At 46.7% G+C, this 19546-nt stretch overlaps 1 protein-coding gene across 1 annotated transcript; it reads right to left on the bottom strand.

Annotated features, from left to right (window-relative positions):
- Positions 1-322: 322 nt before the first annotated feature.
- LOC125747658 (opsin-5-like) lies at positions 323-19546 on the bottom strand. The gene is made up of 6 exons (XM_049023070.1): positions 19392-19546; positions 5978-6065; positions 5044-5206; positions 4545-4672; positions 1404-1738; positions 323-1244 (listed from the first exon to the last, which is right to left on the bottom strand). Exons 2-6 carry the CDS (start codon positions 6063-6065, stop codon positions 795-797), a joined length of 1164 nt encoding a protein of 387 aa, XP_048879027.1. The 5' UTR covers positions 19392-19546; the 3' UTR covers positions 323-794.

Below are 19546 nucleotides of genomic sequence, written 5' to 3' on the forward strand. Positions count from 1 at the left end.
GGAACTGTGCTGGGTCCTCCCTCAGGTGGTCGCCATGGCATCCGGAGACCACCTGACTTAGGCTGCCATGCCTCAGCTGGAGAGGCTCCCCTCCACTCATCATTCTACTGTGACCTCAGCATCTAAAGCAGTGACCAGCCAGCCTAGACGACGGAGAACGTGTCACCCGGTGGCTGATGAACGCTGGATGTCCATGTCTCAGGGGTCACTGCTGACGTCACTGGTGCTCGCCTGCCCCCCCCCCCCCCCACTTGCATAGACACAAACGACTGATACAAGCCGTCCATTAAATCCCTTGAGATGCGGGGGAAAGTCCATGAAGTCAAAGCTTAGAAAGAAGACCAGCCAGGTCACTGGATAGGGTTTGGTCACGCAGGCTTCCAGACAGAGGAAAAGTTTGTCTTATGTAGTCCGGGGACCAGAAGATGCATAATTGAAATATTATTTATTCTATGGCACTAAACATCAGTACGGACTTGAAACTGTGAGGTGATCGTGGATGTACTGTGGATGGGAGGCCCACTCACTGCTAAAATGGAGAAGGAGCCTCCCTTGCATAAATCTACAAAGATGAGACAGGTGTTGTACCGCTATTTGTTCTGCCCATGTTTATTTTGTTGGAAGTACTCTGCCCCCTTGTGGTCAGGGTTATTGTAACTGTGGTGTTGAGTCACTGTCTGGGTGCCTCCCCATATACAAAGCCATCTTCTAAGCCTTCTGATTGCTGGTGCTCGTCTCTGTCCTATTGGCCGCTCGGGTCCCAGCCGCTGGAACTGGCCGTGCAGGGCGCCCCTTCAGAGGAAGTCGCAGTGAAGTCTGTCGGAGATCTGGCTGACGCGTACCTCGCTGTGGGCTGAAACCACCAGGACACGAGCAGTCCTCTGTGCCGGCGCCACGCAGAGCGCCCCATCCTCCACACAGTGCCGGCACCTTCCGTGCCAGTCGTGCGGACCATCAGACAAGTGCGTAGAATGGCTGATGTCTCCGTGGTTACGCTGGGAGGTCCGGCCTTGCTGGAGTCGGCCCCGGAAGTGCGCCGCACCCCGGTACAGTGACTTGCGGAAGTTGGGCTTGAACAACAGGTAGACGATGGGGTTGTAGACGGTGGAGGACTTGGCAAAGATGGCTGCCAGGGCGAAGGCAACCGGGGGCACCTGGGCGGTGCCGCTGCTGGCTGCCCAAATGGCCACCACGGCGTAGGGGCTCCATGCGGCCAGGAAGCCGGCGCACACTGCCACGGAGAGCTGGGGATGGGGAGAAATGCGTGAGCACACAGATGGGGTCTCTCTGGAAAGACCAGGGTCTCATAAGAGGGGGTGCCAGTGGGGGGGGTATCGCCAGGTTAAAGGTTAAATGGCGCGGGCTGTGAAGTGTGTCCAGGGTGGCTCAGTGTGTGGACCCACCTTGACGATGAGTACATGGGCGTTGGAGACCGTGCTCTGTGGGGACATGTGCTGCCGCATGGCCAGGTGTGAGCCGCGCACCGTCAGCAGGATGAAGGCGTACGAGGTGAGGATGACGGTGCAGGGCACCGCGTAGCCAAACAGGAAGAGGGCTACCACATAGGTCACTGCGTGTGCGTCCCCACGGGGCACGTGCCAGTCCACGCAGCATGCTGTGCCATACGGCTCCGGCCCGTAGCGACCCCACTCAGCCATCGGCCCCACGGCAAAGACCACAGCGTAGCACCATGCCCCCAGGACCAGGACACGGGCGTGGGAGGAGGAGAACCGGTTACCTGCCAATCAGATGAGACCAGAAGCTGAAGGGGCGGGGCCACATTGCCAAATAACAGCTATGACCACTTTGTGTGGGAAACCTTCCTGATACAAGTCAGATGTACTCAATAGAAACATATAAAATTAAGAATTTGTTTTAGTAATTGCTACTTTCATTGATTCCTATGAGGAAAATCTCCTTATGCCTCCCCCAACTTGCTCTCTGTAGGTGAGAGCAAGCTGGCTGTGAAGGGCAGCCACTCATGATAGCACCCAGGGAGCTGGGGGTTAAGGGCCTTGCTCAAGGTCCTACTGATGTGCTGAGGCCGGGCTCAAACCAGCAACCTTCTGATCACAGGCACTGAGGCTTAGCCCACTGAGGCACATGCTGCCCCTGTTTTCGTCAGCTCCATTTCACCACAATTTCTGCAGCATTAGGCAGCACCATTCCAGCCTTTCAGTGACAGCCAGCGGCTCTATATTACTGCATTATGCCGGCTTGTTTACAGATGTGTGTTAGCATCTTTGTTGGTTTGCATCTGTAGGTCTCCTTTTTGCATTTCACTTGATAGTATTTCACATGATGTGTACTGAAGATAATGACAGACCCTGACACCTGCCCTTTAGATCCCTGGGGAGACAGGGGAAGGGGGGTGGTGAATAATTTCAGTCACTCTGGATGAGATCAGCAGCACGATAAGTGAGATTTTGTTAAAGTTTTAATCCAGTCCCAGTATCAGGAAAATTGGACCAGAAAGGTAGCAGTGGTGGTTAAACAGCTGCCTATATAGGACATTTTTAAACAGTTTTTAAAACAAGTTTAGCCCGGTTACTCCCACTGATTTGTAAACTCTCTTTTATGAGACAAAGGTAGCCAAGATAGACAGCAGTAGAAAGGCAATAGGGCACAAATCTAATTATACGACAAACACCACTGATACAAAATGGAGCTTAAAATGACTTAAAAACAACCAAGCTAAACAAACAACAATAATGACAGATAGCGAAGTACAGTAACCAGTATACTCTGTTAAAATAGCTATACTCAGAGGATTTCACTTCCATGTATATGTATATCAATATTTTTGGTTCCTGGAGCTCTGTTAGCGCTCCAAATTGTTAGTACTCCATGCAGTCATCATTACACACTGTAAGCACAACTTACTGTTAGCGCTCCATACAGTTACTACCCAGTGCAGTTAGCGCTCCACACTGTTAGCACTCCGCCCTGTTAGTGCTTCGTACAATTAGCATTGTATATTGCTAGCGCTCCATACTGTTAACATATGACATTGTTAGCACTCCACAATGTTACCACACTGCAAAATTAATGTTCCGCACTGTTAGCAAGCACTCCACATTGTTAGCCCTACAATATTGTTGTCTGCCGAGAGAGAAGAACTAAAAACCCATCTGTACATGTTCAAGCAGCAGATGCCATAATGTGTCTGAAAATTATAATCAGTCAGAATGTGGGGGTGGTCCAGGTCTGGCCCTTAGCTGCCCTGCCACCTATTGTCCCTAGTGAGATGATGGAGTGCTGTGTGTCAGTTGACTGCAGTTAATGGACCAGGGGGGTTTGCTTCCAGGCCTTCTTGCTGACGGCGTTCTGGTTAACGGAGCACAGCGCCCAGGCTATTAGCTCGGGATGAGGAGATAAACGCCCAGTGAGTCTAGCAGGTCGACTGATCGTACATCCGGACACCCGCTGTCCCAGTTTCTGTGATCTCTGAGATGCCAAACGTGAAGGTCCTCTGAAAATCAAACAGCTGCCAGCACAAACACACTCCCTGTCACTGTGTGTGTGTGTGAGTGGGTCTGTGTCTTCTGGGACGGGGAGAAGGTCACCAGCGGAGTGGTCCACAGGCTCTCTGTGTCCTTCACGCAGCGTTACACGGTACTAAGCTGGCTGGTGACAAACGTCACAGAGCCCCCCCCCCCAGCCGCATGCGACTGTGGGAACAAATACAGCCTCAGGTGGAGAGTGAAGACACTTGCTGGGTGTTATTGGTGTGTTATGGTTAATGCCGGTAATCTGGCATTCAGCTGTTTCAACATTACCCAAGACCTGAGGTCAGGGATGCCCTCGAAATATGTCTCAGAACTTCAGAGAGACCTAAATTAAAATGCAGAAGCGTGCTTCTTGCCCCCCTGGGAAGGAGGGGCTGTGCTGCCACCTGGCTTATTCTCTTTCACCTCTGTCTCTGCCAAGCGGTTTGTGGTGCTTCTCTGCGTTCTGTTTCTACTTGAATTAATTGCTTCGATGTATTAGTCACACCTGTTAAGGAATAGCATTAAGCGTTTGTTTGCAAACAGACATCTCAATTACTGCCTGAGTTACTGTACTATCTGCTAATGGTGGCTGAAGGTTTTTAAGTGGGTCTTGGAAAATGCAGGTCGGCTGGGACAATCTTCTAGTGTCCCGAGGATCCAGTGCCGCTCTCCTGAAGGGGGTGCTAGCCTTCCGCTTCTCACATCTGGCACTGAAACTCTGACAGTAGACATGCAATGGGCTGCACATGGATCAAAGCTTTTAACATTAATTTTTGTTTGAGATAGTCTCTTAATTTTCTTCCAGGAACATGTACTCTTGGGAGCTCTGTTGCATAGTATGTACTATTAAACCATCAGCTACAACTAATGCTACAACAATGACCATCAGCTACAACTAATGCTGTATGAAGAAATGCATCTCAGACAGGACACTATGATTCCTTTGCTGCCTTCACTGGAGGTTTCACAGCAATGGTGGCAGTGAAGTTACAGCTTTCCACACCGCAGTTGCCTCTCCTTCACAGCAGGCTTGCAATCGTTTGCTTCGCTTACCGTAATGTGGGAAGCAGACTTTGAGGCAGCAGACGGCCGACAGGATGGTGAGGTTGGTCAGGCTGCACAGGGCGAAGAGAACCCCGCAGAATGCATAGTAAGTGCAGGTGATCTCACCGAACAGCCACCTGCTCAGGGGTTGGGGGAGGGAGAGAGGCAGCAAGATATAACAGCGCCAAGTGCAGCTGAGGACAATGCAGATGGCTCAGAAGCTATCACACATTCCCTAAGCATTCTCATCATGCTCTTAGGGCACGGGGAGAGACGTGGATCTTACAGTAGACAAATTTTTTTACCAAAAGCTACATTCATGGTTTAGGGGGCCTCACAATCTCCCCACCCACTTTAACATGGTAATATGGAGGCAGTTTAATGTTTAGGGTTCATTCCTGAGCCACAACAGACCTCCTGATGACCAAAGACTTTGCTGGAGATGGCAGAGTGAACATGCTGGAGCACATGACCGCTAGCTGAGGAAGGAAGGCGCTATGGCCCTGACCTGCGGGCGAAAGAGGAGGATGTGGCCAGGGGGAAGAGGGTGACGGTCATCCCTAAGTCGCTGATGGACAGGTTTATGATGAAGAACTCAGCCGGCTTCAGCGACGACTTCCTGCAGCAGGCAACTGACAACAGTACGCCATTAGCCAGCAAGGAGAGGACACCTGCAGCAGGAGGGAAGGGGACCGGCCGGCCAAGGGGAAGAGAAAGAATGAATATTAGTTGGCAGGTTGGTACTTGGTTAACCACTCTGTGGGTAGGGCTACCTGGATCATTAGGCAATCTGTGGGTGAGGTTATCTGGATCTTTAGACAGTCTGTGGGAGGCGTTAGCTGGATCTTTGGACAGTCTGTGGGAGTAGCTAGTTGGATCTTTGGTCAGTCTGTGGGAGGCGTTAGCTGGATCTTTGGACACTCTGTGGGAGTAGCTAGTTGGATCTTTGGTCAGTCTGTGGCAGGGGCTAGCTGGATCTTTGAATAGTCTGTGGGAGGAGCTAGCTGGATATTAGGACAGTCTGTGGGAGTAGCTAGCTGGATCTTTGAACAGTCTGTGGCAGGGGCTAGCTGGATCTTTGAACAGTCTGTGGCAGGGGCTAGCTGAATCTTTGGGCAGTCTGTGGGAGGGGCTAGCTGAATCTTTGGGCAGTCTGTGGGAGGGGCTAGCTGAATCTTTGGGCAGTCTGTGGGAGGGGCTACCTGGATCTTTGGGCAGTCTGTGGGAGGGGCTAGCTGAATCTTTGGGCAGTCTGTGGGAGGGGCTAGCTGGGTCTTTGGGCAGTCTGTGGGAGGAGCTAGCTGGATCTTTGGACAGTCTGTGGGTGGGGTTAACTGGTTCTTTGTACAGTCTGTGGGCAGTGATAGTTGGGTCATTAGGCAGTCTGTGGGTGGGGCTAACTGGGTCTTTGAACAGTATGTGTGAGTGGCTGCCAGACTCACAGAAAGTGCTGTATAGAGTCCCCATGAGGAAGTCATGTTCTGCTGAGATGGTGGAAACAAACAAGCTTGTTTTCGATGTATTTCCCATCTGCAGGAAAAGAGGTAGAAGATGGGTCACAGTGAGAGAAAGAAACGCAACAAAAGACAAGAAATGAGAAAAGGAAGAGGAAGGGGCACACTGAGAGGAAGACATGCAACAAGCAAGAAGTAAGAAAAGGAAGAATACTGGGTATAGTGAGAGGAAAATACATAACAAACAACAGGAAGTAAGAAAAGGAAGAGGAAGGGGCCCAGTCATTGCACTTCATTGGTGTCGTGACCCTGCTTAATAAAAAGCTTGAATCAGCTAGTTTCAGGAAGACTGTGAAGATAAAACACACTTTTATACAGAGGATTGCACACTAGTTGTTCACACTAATGTAAGAATGCAAGCCTTGTTATCCTGTTTTACTTAAAAAGTTCTGAAATTCATACTGTACACTCAGGGGGCACAATGAATCGCTCTGTATGTTACATCATCTCGTTCCGCTCTGGTCTAAAAATAAACATTCCCCTGTATGACTTGAAGCTTCCATCAGTTCAAACAAGTTCTACTGATATAGGCATCTTCTGACCCTGCTAGATGGTGCTCTTGGTTTGCATTGAAGCATGCTGTGACAGAGACAGAGAGCACCATCTAGTGGGATCAGAAAATAAAGCAAGTGGTTCATGAGGCTTCATTCGGCCATTACTAACTAGAAGTTGTATCCGGAGGATCCGACAAGAGTACCTTCTGTAATATATTATGCCAGTGTTCCCAATTCGGTCCTCGGAGACCCACAGACAGTCCACGTTTTTGCTGGGAAAAATGCAAAAATGTAGTCTGTCTGGTAGGGAGCTGGGAGGGAGCAAAAACGTGGACCTTCTGTGGTCTTCGTGGACCGGGTTGGGAAACACTATATTGCAAAAAATAGCACAAAGGAGAAACAATGGGTGTGATCAAGATGCCACAATAAAACTACTGAAAACAGAAACATGCTAAAACAGAAATCATTACATTAGTCTGGGAAGGGTGGAGGGGCTTTATGAGCTCTCAAGTATCACTCTGAGCCGCCGCGAGCTTCCACTCCAGGCCGGCACCTGCAGCAGCCTGTAGATGATCCGAGGGGATGCCAGTGAGCAGAATCATAGCCCTGTCTAGTGCTGACCTGCGTCTCCTGTCAGGAGGGCTTGGACCTGTAGTACCAGGCTGCAGCCAGCTTTCATTTACAGTACTATGGTTTATTTTCTGTTGTTGTCATCTTGGATTTACTGGAAGGAACCCAGCAAGTAGTATTGTCATTCTACTACATACTGTACATATGACAATTGCCTGGACATAAACTGATCATGACCCTGTGTTAGATAGTGACTGTGGGACGTGGATGGCTTTTACAAAAAGAAACCTAGGCTGGCATGTAGAGTGTAGCTGAAATAGGCTTATATCAATTTCAGATTTATTGTTAAATCAGCACTGGCTCCTCATGGATGTGCAGCACTGTGTAACATGCAGCACTGTGTAACATGCAGCACTGGCACGGCAGGCTGACAGTGTTAATGCGCCTTAGCGTTAACACAGCAGTCAGCATGACAGCTGCAGTCCTTGGACAGTCACGTGAGGGGATCACGGCAAAGCCGGGAGAGGGCTGCACGTCTCATGATGCTTCAGGGTGACATTGGGAGCATGTCTGAGGGGCCCTGCTTCTGTTTCCAGCATCCTTGTGTGTAAAGCGTCCGTCTCCCCTAGAAGAAAACAGTGGCCCATGACCCCCATTTCGAGCAGTTCAATGGACAGCTTGCATGTGCATGTCTGTCTGTGTTTTGCAAGAAGTCTGCTGGTTCATTTCCATGACAACCACCAATGCCATCTCACACACATAGAATGAGTCCGAGGCAATCTGAAAGAGCAATCGCAGTGAGAGGGATCACACTTTACATTTAACAAATTGCAATACCCTTCAAAGTGCTCACTATCGATACACAAAAACCAGGTCTGTCACAAAGCTTAATCTGACCGTTAACTGTATTCATCACCCACTGAAAATTAATTGCAGTTTGTGTCCATGACTGTTCAGTATTTATGTAGGGCACAAGCAGATTCACAAGTGTATTACCTCTTCTTAGTCTAGGTCTGTAAGGCATTGTAAAATTACACAGTGCTGCTCAGCGTTATGAGACCAGTGGGCAGGAAAAAAACAGCGATGACATCTGTCACGAGGCCAGATCACAGGGAATGATTTCTCCTCTACCGCTGTAAGCTGATGGTGACACAGGTGTCAAACATCACCTGACGTCCTGATTTGCTGGGAACGAGCTACAAACCCTAAAGGCGATGGTCCAGCTGGCCGATGCTGCCATATCATTATAATGTTGGGAAATTACACTGAAGAGATTCAGGTGGACAAATAGGAGCAATGTATAACTCTGGAGAGAGTAAACTGAGAATACGCCATCCATCCATCCATCCATCCATCCATCCATCTTCTAACCACCTCTCCTGGACAGAACCAAAGGCGGCCTGTACAACCTGAATGGGATGCCACTGCCGGTCCGTCACAGGGCAAATACAAGCACTTACTGCCTGTTTATAAACAAGGCAGCCAGTGTACCCAGGAAGAAAAGCAAGTATCAAACAAACAGCGTAGGGGTGACATTCAAACGCCCAGACCAGGAGGTGTGAGGCACCTACTGAGCCACAGTGCCACCTTGTGGTGAAATCCCTCTACGCTCCCAACGCTCTTTATTCTCTCGGCTATTGTGCGTCTGGCTCAGCTGCTGCCGAAGGAGATTGTTGATCAAACAGGGGACCCCAACAGATCAGGCATGAAGCTAAACACTCTATTTAGAAGTCTCCTTTTAAGGACTGTCTCTTTGGGATGGAAACCATTTGAAAACCAAACAAGTAGAACAAACATTAGGAACCCTTCACAAGGATGCAGCATTTTCCCTGTGGTAGGAGCACAAGAATCACTCCAAAGCATGCTAAGGAAGGTTCCGTAGTTATATGTCACTTTGAATGAATGATTGTTATTTTTTCAAGACATCTAAAGAGCTTTAAAGAACCACTTCAATGACCATTGTGTAGCACCCACCTGGTTGATGAGATTGCAGTCATTCTGCGCATCACATAATAGCTGATCCTGATCATCCCCTAACTAATGGGGACACCACGAAAAGAGCAGGAGAGAATTCACCCATTAGTTAGGGGATAATCAGGAGGCCACATTTGACAGGGACGCAACGGACAAAGTCTAGCTAAGGCATTGGGGTACCACCCCTAGTCTTTTGAAATTTGCCCAGGGATCCTTTATAGCCTCTGAGAGTCAGGACCTCAGTTTTGCATTTCATCCAAAGGACGGCACCATTTTTACAACACAGTGTCCCCATCACTGAGGCATTGGGATTCACACAGACCGCAGGATGGGCTCCCCTATTGGCCACAGAGTCCCTGTCACTGCACTGGGGCAGTGGGATTCACACAGACCACAGGATGGGATCCCCTTTTGGCCACAATGTCCCTGTCACTGCACTGGGGCAGTGGGATTCACACAGACCGCAGGATGGGCTCCCCTATAGGCCACAGAGTCCCTGTCACTGCATTGGGGCAGTGGGATTCACACAGACCGCAGGATGGGCTCCCCTATTGGCCACAATGTCCCTGTCACTGCACTGGGGCAGTGGGATTCACACAGACCGCAGGATGGGCTCCCCTATTGGCCACAATGTCCCTGTCACTGCACTGGGGCAGTGGGATTCACACAGACCGCAGAATGGGCTCCCCTATTGGCCACAATGTCCCTGTCACTGCACTGGGGCAGTGGGATTCACACAGACTGCAGGATGGGCTCCCCTGGTGGCCACATCAACACCTCTTCCAGCAGCAACCCAGCTTTTCTAGTTGGTCTCCCATCCATTACTTTGGATAAAAGTGTCTGTTAAATGACAGATACTGTAAATACTTAACGCAGTGCTTTGCTTACAGGCCTGTTTGGAAATACCCACAGTGCTACAGAAGCTGCCTCCCTTCCTGTAGGAACATGAGGCCAGTGACAGCAAATATCACACGCCGTCGCTGAAGAGCAAGTGACCACATGGGGGGTTTTTATGAGGTAGGGCAGGTCAAACCGGAACTAAATGGAGAACCTGGTTCCATTAAGTCTCACTTCAGGAAGCCATTTTCCTAGGGGTTCACACACCATTCATATCAATGACCTTGATCATTAAAACCGTTTGTTCAGCAAAGACATGGCAAGATAAAATGCTGCATGTTTGTTTGTTTATAATTGCGATTAATACGACGATCAGATCACATTATAGGAGGTATTCATGCAGAAAATTGCTAAGGGTTCACAAGGTGTCACAGACTTAATGTGATGTGCTTTCGAAAGATTAGCCATTAGACAATACTTAGATATCCCTGAAGAGAAACTCATGAACAGAAGAAGGAGAGGAAGCTCAGGAGACAGAGGCCAGGTGCTTATCTTCTTTTTCTCTATGGTCTGAGTAACACTGTCGTATGCATGGTCATACCTACCACTGAGGAGACCAAGGTCAAGTCCTCAGTAATTTTTCTCCATTAACTATTACAGGCACACCTAGGAAGAGTGTACACTTTGGACCTCGGTATTTAAAAAATCCTGGCTATAGTCCTGGCTGTAGGGTTTATTTGGAAAGCAGTCTTTCACTCAAACATACTGACAATGGTAAGTTATGGTCAGGGTTACAGTTAGGGTCACTCTCCACATTCCTATTAAGCAAAAGAGTCAAAAGCCTCACTTGTATGCGAAGCCTGCTTTCCTGTCATGGATTTCCAGGACATTGGACATGGTGTCAGCCAGTGCGTACATAAAATCGGTTTGTTAAACGTGCTCGTTAAATGCGACCTGTCTGTCCTGTAAATGACAAGAGGCATCACAGTTTTCCCTCTCAGATCACGGTCTCTGTCCTCACATTTGGTGTTGCTCATATGTGACCCGTGCTGGCAAAACGAGTCGGGATGCGCACAGGCTAATTATGAGCTAGAGTCAAAAATGTCAAAGTTAATTTTCGTCGAAATTGAGATTTTCCCAAAAATGAGTCCATTAAGTCATCATCTATCGATCCCAATAATCAAAATAGGTAATAAATACATTGAAGCATCATAATTTCAATGTTTTGTACGGGCTTTGTCTTCAGAAATTAGTCCTTTATCTTAAATTTTCTTAGAAAATCCGTGTTTTTCTCCACTCACTCACGGCATGACTGGGAATCCCCCCACCGATTGTTTGGTATCACTGTGAAGTGATGTTTGCCTACTTTCAAAAAATTTGCATAGAATTTCCAATGACATCACTCTGAACCAATAGAACTCGATTTTATAAAGCCCTGTTGATGTAAACAATTATTAACAGATAAAACTCGGTAATTTTTTTGTCCGATTCCAACAAACCATACATCATTTTGAAGGTTTTAAAAAGGAGAATCTAAAAATAATGACTCCATTTTAAAAATTTCCTCATTCCAACTCATTTTGCCAGCATGGGTCACATTTTCTGTTTCATCCTGTGTATCTGTTAAATTGGTCCTCACATGAGCTGCAGATCAAATTGCATCATCACAGTTATTATCAAGGTCTGGGAAGGTCACCTTCCTACACATATGATATCCAGTACCTGCTTCACAGAGCGTGCTCACACCTAGACATGTTCTTTATGAGGATTCTCTCTGTTGGCGTCTCCATCACCACCAGCCACACTTCCCTGTTGGGGGAGAAGCTCAGGATGATGCAGGCTGAGCATTCCATAGTAGCTGGGATCACAGATTATCTCACCAAGCGGCTGCAGTTTAGTTGACGTAGTGCTGAGCACCACGGAGGCGACCTAAGTGACAATGTTGTTATTATACTAGCACACTCTTTACTAGTGATAGACAAAATGACGCTTCATGAACCATTTGCTGTATTTTTTGACCCCACTAGATGGTGCTCTATGTCTAACAGAAATGAAAAAACGCAAACCAAGAGTGTCATCTAGTGAGGTCAAAAAAATACAGCAAATGGTTCATGAAATGTCTTTATCTATCACTACTCTTTACACCACAGACTTTGAGAAGAGGAGGTACAGGAGAAAAGGAGTACAGATGACTGGGGGACATTTTTACTGGTTGGTGTAAGAACCATCTGCAGCTTAGTGTCAGAAAGAGACAGGAGTTGGTGGTGGACTTAAGGCAGAAATGCTGGCCACCATGACCCTTTAAGGAGAGAGTGTAGCAATAGAGGCCAGAAACCTGGCATCTAAATTGATGACAGGCTGGACCAGCTTGACGATACTGAGGGAGCATGCAAGGGGGTGCAGAGCAGGCTGTTTTTCTGCAGGTCTTTCAACGTTGTTCAGCAAACTGCTACACGCTTTAGCGGTCCACTACAGCCAGTGTCATGTTCTTCACAGCTGATTGCTGGGGAGGTCACATCAGGCAGTAAGATGCTAGTAGACTCATCAGGCTGTTCAGTTCTCTTCCCTGTTACACTTCATAAGAAATTACTCTTCAAAGACAGCAGATGTTCTGTGTGTGGTGTCTGAAATTTTACATTTCACATCCTGGGCTTAAAAACCTGCCAGTTTCTGATTATTCCTCAAGATATGGAATCTCTCTTTTCTGTGTTTCTCCATCAGCCTCATGGATCATCTGTTTGAGGGTTCTGTCTGTAATGTTTGTTTCTTATTGTTGTAAGCTGACAGTGTTTTATTTTGGGTCCAAGAGGGGGCGCTCGACGCACACAGGGGTATGGAAAGAAAATTCTTCTGGGTGTGTGTTTGTATGGAGTGCAAAATCTAAATAAAGTGTTCAGGCACTACTTTGTTCTCTTTATTTTATAACTGCGATATTTTACACTGTCCATGACACATTTTCTGAGATGATACACAAAATCTGACCATCATTGACCTCTTGCTCTTGAACTCATACTGTAAGCAATGCATATATGGTGCATCTTTGTGCATCTTACCTTCAATTTAACAAAAACTGGCTAGTGTTAAACCAAAGTGACTGGCCAGTGTTAAACCACAGTGACTGACCGGTGTTAATCCACAGTGACTGGCCAGTGTTAAACCACAGTGACTGGCCAGTGTTAATCCACAGTGACTGGCCAGTGTTAAACCACAGCGTGCTGCAAGTTCGGGAGGCAGGAGGGCCTCTCATTAGGCATCCTTGAGCAGGACACTGCATGGGATTGGGTTTAGGGTAAATACTCAGCAAACCTGCTGTTTATATTAAGTGCGGGATACTGAAATAAATACTGAAGTCATCACTTAGAATGTGGACATTATCCAAAATGGTTAAGCAAATAAATTAATCTGCAAAAAGGTCACTTGTGTAATATATTACATAAATTCATTTATTCATTAAGCCAATAATGTTCTATATATTAATTTCCATAGTAACGGCTCTGCAATTTAATTTGCAAGAATTAATTGGTTTAATTTCACACTCGAGCTCTTTTGAAGAAGGTAAACTTTGATTTAACAAAGTTTCCCAAGCTCACTTGTCAACATTGCCTAGGATTAGCTGCAGGCAATTTCTGCAACCAGATAGGCAGCTGGTGCTTCATGCTCCCATTTCTACAGCTGTTCCCAGAGGATTTAGGATGATGACCAGATAGCACAGCGAAGGAGAAGAACCTACACACACACACACACACACACACACCTGTACTCATGGCTTTGTGGGGACCATTCATTGATTTCTACCGGCAAAACCCTAATCCCAGCGATGACAACCTTAACCCCTACCCAGCTATAACCTTAACCTTAAGTAACCAAACGAAATACCAGACTTTTGGCATCTCCTTTTCAGCCAGCTTGGTGACAATGTCATCTTTAGGGTCACAAAAGAGGAGCCAGTTCACTACACGGTGCAGGTCCAGCTGTCAGCAGACATCTGGGACATCCAGAATACTTTCTAGTGTTTCTTCACAACCTAAGTCTCAGGTGGAAAACCTTCCTGCATTCAAGCTGCCCAAACTCACACCAAGTGTCTGAACCCAGTGGTTGTCAGTTATGGAGCAGCTACAGCACTGTTGTTTCTGGAAAATCGCTGGGAAGTCCGCCTGTGTGGATGTGCATTTGGTTTCTGTGATGCACAGTTCAACCTTGTGGAAGCCACAGATCATTAACCTCAAGTTACTTACAGCTTTCAACTGAGAAACAGCACAGCCTAGAGGTGACAGGAAGAACTCCACAGCCTTTGTTTTGAACCCACTTGCTCCATTACAATCTTGATTGCACAGTTAGTGGAATAATATTTGTACTTTAACCACAACTAAAGAGTTCCTTAAGGCCAATATTGTCCAAAGAACAGATACCTAGATCGAGAACCAGAAAACATGTGGTTTTCTAAGAATCATGTTATTTGATTTAAACTATTAAAGCCTGGAGGTCTCAAAGCCAGATAGAAACTCAACACACATGACATTCTGCACACATTAATCATTTGGTAAGTCCTCGTGTGTGCAGCAGACAGCCTCTGGGTGGGGCTGTCTGACTCGAGCGGGATGCCTGACACTCCTTTACTTCCTTTTGTGCATTAACTGTGGCCACTTGTGCACAATGGTGCAAAATAGTTCCGGTGGATTCCATCTAGGGTTTTAGGTCACATGACCTCCCATCCAAGATGAACTCCCATGACAGATGAGGACTCCCATTATGCAGTGGGGAATGGGATGTGTGGTCTTCAGATGCTTTATTCAAAAGATCAAAGCATCACATATATGTTCAACCTATTTCAGGCCAGGAACCTCTTGGTGGACAGTTAAATAGAGTACTTCACCCTTCCATCATGTCTCAAAACTGCTGCTGTTTTGAAAAAAAACCTGGCATTGATCCCAACAGTTTGAATAATTTTCAACCAATTTCAAATCTACCGTTTCTGTCTAAAATTCTTGTGAAGACTGTTGCATCACAGGTGCATGTTCATCTTAGTGATAATAATCCATTAGAACAGTTTCAGTTCACATATTGTCTATTTCATAGGACAGAAACAGCTTTGATTAAAATTACTAATGATTTATTGTTGGAATGACTGATTTTTCCCTTACCTGGTTTACCTCTTATCTTTCTGGTCGTACTCAGTTTGTATAGGGGTTTGCTGGGGGTGTTCCTCAGGGTTCTGTTTCGGGGCCTCTTTTTTTCATCCTTTACCTTTTACCTCTTGGAAACTTTTTTTGGAAAATTTATATACAGTTTCACAGTTATGCAGATGACACCCAGCTCTACTTATCTACCAAGCCTAACTCTGTTATTCCACCCACTTCCCTCTAAGAGTGTCTATCAGAGATTAAAACTTGGTCTGGCGCCTCTTTTCTCCAACTTAATAAGGATAAAACCGAGGTTCTTCTTGTAGCCACAAATTCTACTTTTCCCAAATTTGATTGTCTTTCTCGGGCAGTTGATAGCTCTGTAGTGTCTCACTCTCCTCAAGAGTTTGGGTGTCATCCTTGACATTCCTTTGTCCTTCAGACCACATATTCAAATATTACTCAGTCTGCATACTTGCATCTCCATAATATTTATCGCCTTTGTTTGTCTCTCACACCTTCTGGTACTGCTATTCTCATACATGCTATGGTCACATCTCGTATCGATTACTGCAATTCTATCTTGTCGGGTCTCCTTCTGAAGCTCCTCCATTAGTTTCAGTTGGTTCAGAATGCTGTTGCTTATATAATTACTAGGACCTCCTCCATAGCACGCGTCGTTCCTGTTCTTCAGTAACTTTGTTGGCTATCTGCCAGATATTGTACTGATATCACAATTTTGCTGTTAACCTCCATAGTCCTCCATAATCTGGCTGCTCCATGTCACTCTGACTTTTGCATATTCATACCCCCTCCCATATTCTCAGACCCCCCCCCCCCCAGTTCACCTTCCTCATTGTGCTTGCTGCTTGCCTGACCACCATGCGGTTCAGGGCCTTTAGTCATCCTGCCCCCTGTCTTTGGAACTCACTTCCTCATGATATCCGTGGTACTGACTCTTTCTACGTTCAAATCGTACAGTATAAAGGTGGGTTTTAAGGCAAAATTGTGTATTGGCTTTAATTTCTCTGCCTAGGCTGCTTTTCATTGATTTGATTTATGGCAATTTTGAATATTTGTATGCATGCATATATGTACAGATGTTGACGTACAGTATGCATGCATATATGTACAGATGTTGACGTACAGTATGCATGAATATATGTACAGATGTTGACGTACAGTATGCATGCATATATGCACAGATGTTAACGTATGCATGCATATTGTGTTGACTGTGTTTTGTAAGGTGTCCTGCATTCTTTTTTATTATTAAAATTGATGTGCGGATTAGGCTTGACCCATATTAACATGATCATTAACCTGTCTATTTATAAATACATGAATAAATATAAATGATCCTCTTAACCTATTTATTTACTTTGTCTTGATGCTTAAATTCAAAACACTAGTGGTGTAATGCTTCTGAAAGGGACTGAAATCGCAACACAATCTCGAGCTGCAGTTCTGGAATACAGGACCGTTGTATGTTGTACCCCCCCAACTAGAACCCCAACCCACTGCCACAGCTGCAGCCTGTTGAGCTCTGAGTTACGTTATTAATGTTACAAAGCTTATTTTTCATTTCACAGTTAACACTATAATACATGCGAATCTTGAAATTATTATTCTATTTAATGTTAGGGCAACTTTATATTTTGTCAACTTCACACATTACGCCTATTTTATTGGCTTCCAACTGTTTATGTCATGTGACTATTTTGGTGACTGACATGATTGAGTAATCATGCTGTGGTAAAATCTAGGTTTTATTAACTCAAGGTGGATAATAATCCTGAATTGGCGGAGCACCTGGGGCATTCAAATCAGTGGTATGGAAACATCTTGATTATCCAGTACAGTATAGTATTTTAAGTTAATCTAACTTTCTTTTTGTTTAGTGGTCCATATTGTTGGTGATTAATGAATTTTTCTTATTTTCTTATTTTCTTATCTTATGTACCTGCTTGTCCAGTTAGCACCTCACCCAGTCAGTTAGCACCTCACCCAAATAGTTAGCTCCTCGCTCAGTCAGTTAGCGCTTTGCCTAGACAGTTAGCACCTTGCCCAGTCAGTTAACACCTCACCCAGACAGTTAGAACTTCACTCAGACAGTTAGCTTCCTGCTCTGTCAGTTAGCGCTTTGCCTGGACAGTTAGCACCTTGCCCAATCAGTTAGCACCTCACCCAGTCAGTTAGCACCTCACTCAGACAGTTAGCACCTCACTCAGACAGTTAGCTTCCTGCTCTGTCAGTTAGCGCTTTGCCTGGTCACTTAGCACCTCACCCAGTCAGTTAGCTCCTCGCCCGGTCAGTTACCGCTTTCCCTGGTCAGTTAGCGCTTTGTCTGCACAGTTAGCGCTTTACCCCGTCAGTTACTGCCTTGCCCAGTCAGGAAAACACTTTGTCAGGTCAGTTAGCGCCTCACTCAGTCATGCTATCGCTCTGCACTTCCTGAATTCCCCTCATTCATTTATGGGCTGCCTCTTTCTTCATTGGGTGTGATCCTGATGGGTTCCTGCTGCAGCTGTAACTGCCCAGCTGCTGGTCCTCCTGCTGTTGCCATGGTGACAGCATCCCGTGGGTCATTCAGGATGGCGTCTTTGCCAGGGGGCCGGCCTGCCACACAGCTCCGCCTCCTTCAGCTTGTGCCTTCTTCATACGCAGAGCTGTGAGTATTTCTGGCAAGGGCCTGAGGGGGATACTCAAAAACTGCTATGCTGCTGCCCCCTGGAGCCAGGAGGGAGAAGCGCACCCCACCCCATATGCACTTATGACCTGAACTTATGACCACAGCATATCTGCAGGAGCAGGTGTGTTACCCAGGGAGGCCAAACAAAGCTGAATGCACATAACCTCTCTGTCAAAAGTAAGCAGCACCAAAAAACAAGACAAAAAACAAGACTGAGGTGTTGACCTTATTCCTAATCTGTCCATCGAGACACTATGAGATTAAATAACACGCTTAGTCTCTGCTAACAGAGACAGCTCTGATCTGAGAAGCCGTGATCTGAATCCTAGGACATTGTATTCATTTAAAAACCAGGGGACGCCTTTAAGGGGAAACCGTGGATGGGACAACATGGATTGGACACCCTGGATGGGACACAAGTCCTCTCTGGTGGAAGCACTGCATGAGTACATTCTTACAAATATATATACTGTACATCTATTTACTTAACGGGCACCTCTATCCAATGCAACATACAAATGAGGAAATGGTGGGGTCAGAGGCCAGACTGACTGACCACGCACCACAACACACACTTACTCACGGCATCCCTCTGGCGAGCACTGCATCTTACTAATCCTCCCCGTTTGCATGCATGCGTGTGTGTGTGTGTGTGCGTGCATGCGTGTGTGTTTGCGATTTCTCACACAAGGCCATAAAAACCATTTAATCACAAAAAAATGCAATAGCTACTGTCAAAAACTACACGGCAAGTATCTTCCCTGTATAGGTAGTCATATGCGTGTAGTTAATTGCGGCCATTAAAAATTCATGTTTCAGTTATTTACCTGCGTAAAAGCTTTGTTCAAATGTTTCCCTCAATAGTACAGCTGTTAGGTTGACAGTTACAAAGCCATTTCATATTTCAGTTAACGGGTGCTGTGGATAAATGTCCACCAGGTGCTCAGTCAGATCCAAACCTGATTTCTGATTGTTTAAGCCTGATGACCATGTGACCAGCTGTAACAGGGACCTTCACAGACGATCAAGTGTTTGGGCTGAGCGAAACACTGTGGGCCAGTGTGGTCAGCTGACTTAGCCACCTGAGGCAGACAATGCCCCCCCCCCTTCATCCCCCATCATGCAGTTACATTTCGGGCAGCTTTACAGGAGTGAACATTTACAGAAATAGTTTAGATTCAGGCCCAGCAGACTTTCCCTTTTAGGACTCTTGCTAACAAGTTCATCTCCTTTATACCTGATCCTACCCCCATGTGACCTGTTGAGCGAGTCACACGGAGGACGATTCAGGTAGATCTCACAAACAGACTGCATTTCTGCCAGATGTGGCACGGCGGCCTCACACTGCACATCATGCAACACGTTGGCAAGTGGCCAGACAGCGCTGCTGCCCTTTTTAACCGCCAACAAATGGTTCCCATGCTGGGGTCACATATTGGCGAGTTGGAAAACAACATCACTGCCAGTGCAAAGGCTCAGGAGAAGCCAGGGAGACCGCAAGCTCAACTGCATCCACCAGGCTGCACCTAGACAGTGAGGAGCTTCAAAGGTCAGTCAGCTTCTATCAGGTGTCCTGTCCCCCCCCCAGCCGCCAGAAACAGAACCACAGACCCCCAGATAAGCGCGACGGCAGCAGTGGTGGCTGCGGCACCTACCTTCTGGGGAGAGCGCTCCACTCACAGAGGCGACTCATGGGTAAAGGGTGACCTCCTGTCTTGTCTTCCGCGGTGGGGCTCCCTTGTCCTTCAGCGGGGGGACGGAGGCAGGCTGGTGTGTGCCAGGAGACGAGAGCAGCACGCACACCCCCGCA

This window comes from Brienomyrus brachyistius, chromosome 8 (assembly GCF_023856365.1).
Source record: "Brienomyrus brachyistius isolate T26 chromosome 8, BBRACH_0.4, whole genome shotgun sequence".
Taxonomy (NCBI): domain Eukaryota; kingdom Metazoa; phylum Chordata; class Actinopteri; order Osteoglossiformes; family Mormyridae; genus Brienomyrus; species Brienomyrus brachyistius.

Excerpts from the sequence above, each read along its gene's own strand:
- LOC125747658 (XM_049023070.1), bottom strand. The coding sequence starts at position 6,065 with ATGGGAAATACATCGAAAACAAGCTTGTTTGTTTCCACCATCTCAGCA. Across the intron at positions 5,207-5,977 it reads GACTCTATACAGCACTTTCT|GTGTCCTCTCCTTGCTGGCT; the intron begins GTGAGTCTGGCA and ends CTCCTGCTGCAG. Across the intron at positions 1,245-1,403 it reads CCCATGTACTCATCGTCAAG|CTCTCCGTGGCAGTGTGCGC; the intron begins GTGGGTCCACAC and ends CCCCATCCCCAG.